This window comes from Lolium rigidum, chromosome 5 (genome assembly GCF_022539505.1).
Source record: "Lolium rigidum isolate FL_2022 chromosome 5, APGP_CSIRO_Lrig_0.1, whole genome shotgun sequence".
Classification (NCBI taxonomy): domain Eukaryota; kingdom Viridiplantae; phylum Streptophyta; class Magnoliopsida; order Poales; family Poaceae; genus Lolium; species Lolium rigidum.
The window spans coordinates 69,137,055-69,138,601 of NC_061512.1; the positions used below are offsets into that span (position 1 = coordinate 69,137,055).

The following is a 1,547-nucleotide window of genomic DNA, read 5'->3' on the forward strand; positions in this document are numbered from 1 at the left end:
ACTATACCTAGGAGTGTTCAATTTTTTTTCTAGAAAAAACCAAGTACTCGATCTTGTACGATGTTAAAGTTGGCTAGCTAGATCACGCTAGTCTTTTCCAAACAATTCCGGACCGTACTTGCACGGAAGATTCCAACACGTGAAGGACGCCCTAGTGCATAGAAACACAACTTTTGCACCTCTATAAAAGGGAGCCGGCTCTTGTGCTACCAAACCATCCTAGTTTCCTCTATAGTAGTACAAGGTGGTAGCAACAGCAAGCTATATCTATCCTCTTCAAGCCAAAAACGCACAGAGATCCGTTCACAGACACGATATATTAGAAGACAGATATGGACTGTGTGATGAAGCTGGCATCGGAGCGTGCGGTGGTGATCTTCACTCTGAGTTCCTGCTGCATGTGCCACACCGTGGCGCGGCTCTTCCGTGACCTTGGTGTCAATGCGGTTGTGCACGAGCTGGACCAGGACCCTAGAGGAAAGGAGATGGAGAAAGCTCTCCTCAAAATGCTAGGGAAAGGCCCATCTGTTCCGGTGGTGTTCATCGGCGGGAAGCTTGTTGGCGGGACAAACAAGGTCATGTCTCTGCATCTTGGCGGTGAGCTGGTTCCGATGCTGAGGAATGCAGGCGCCCTCTGGCTATAGATTCGACCGGTGAACAAAGGTTTCGATAAACCTAATCAAATCCCGTGCTACTTGGAAAATAAAATTTTGTCAGAGTGTGAAGTATATGCATTTTAATTTTGTAGAATAACGTAATGACCTAGTTTATTTTGGGCAGGGTTTTTCATCGTGTTCCGAGAATGACTAGGGTTCTTTGTGAGGCCGTTAATAACAAGAGGTTTCTTGCTCGTTAGGAGTGAGTTACATGCATGCGTTATGCAATCCCTTTTTGATGTGTATGTATTGAAAGATGTATTAATTGTGTACGGGGCACTCTTACCTTTTTTGAAGAGGTATAGTTAATACAATATGTATTCATGGTACATTGTTATATATCAATGAAAAGGATACGTGCATGCATTTAATGTTTAAATTTCATATAGATTCATCTATCATCTTCCTGTTGCCACGTTGTTTTTCGTTGTTTTGAGATAACACGTGCATCGATACTTTATTCACTAGCATTTTTCCTTTCAAAATGGGGTAGCCCCAGCCTCTCCATGAGTCATGCTTGTAGCCATTTTATTTTATTGTTGCAGTTTGGTCACAAACAAGTTCAATTTATGGATGCTGTAAGGTTGAGACATGGACCAACCATCTAAAAAATAATACTCCCTCCGTTTCTAGATTAGGGTGTATAGTTTTTGACACGGAAATTAAGAAAAACACATTGAGGGTAAGTTACACGAGTTTTGGGTAAAATTACCCCTGAATTATTGCTTTCAGAAAATAGAGGAGTTTTCATGAGCTAAGAAAATGTAATCGAATCCGTAAAAAAGGTCCAAATAAGTGGTTCTACGCAATACACCTTATATTTTAGAGCTTTTTTCGGAAAAACTATACACCTTATATCAAGGAACGGAGGGAGTAATAACATGATGCGTC

The 1,547-nt window shown here is 41.3% G+C and overlaps 1 protein-coding gene across 2 annotated transcripts; it reads left to right on the forward strand.

Annotated features, from left to right (window-relative positions):
• The first annotated feature begins 209 nt into the window (after positions 1-209).
• LOC124653551 (putative glutaredoxin-C14) lies at positions 210-1,040 on the forward strand. 2 transcript variants are annotated; one of them, XM_047192605.1, is made up of 2 exons: positions 210-669; positions 781-1,040. In XM_047192605.1, exon 1 carries the CDS (start codon positions 333-335, stop codon positions 642-644), a length of 312 nt encoding a protein of 103 aa, XP_047048561.1. In that variant the 5' UTR covers positions 210-332; the 3' UTR covers positions 645-669; positions 781-1,040. The 2 variants fall into 2 exon arrangements, with proteins under 2 accessions (XP_047048561.1, XP_047048562.1); XM_047192606.1 differs by having other exon boundaries at positions 210-663.
• The last annotated feature ends 507 nt before the right edge of the window (positions 1,041-1,547 follow it).

Excerpts from the sequence above, each read along its gene's own strand:
- LOC124653551 (XM_047192605.1), top strand. The coding sequence starts at position 333 with ATGGACTGTGTGATGAAGCTGGCATCGGAGCGTGCGGTGGTGATCTTC.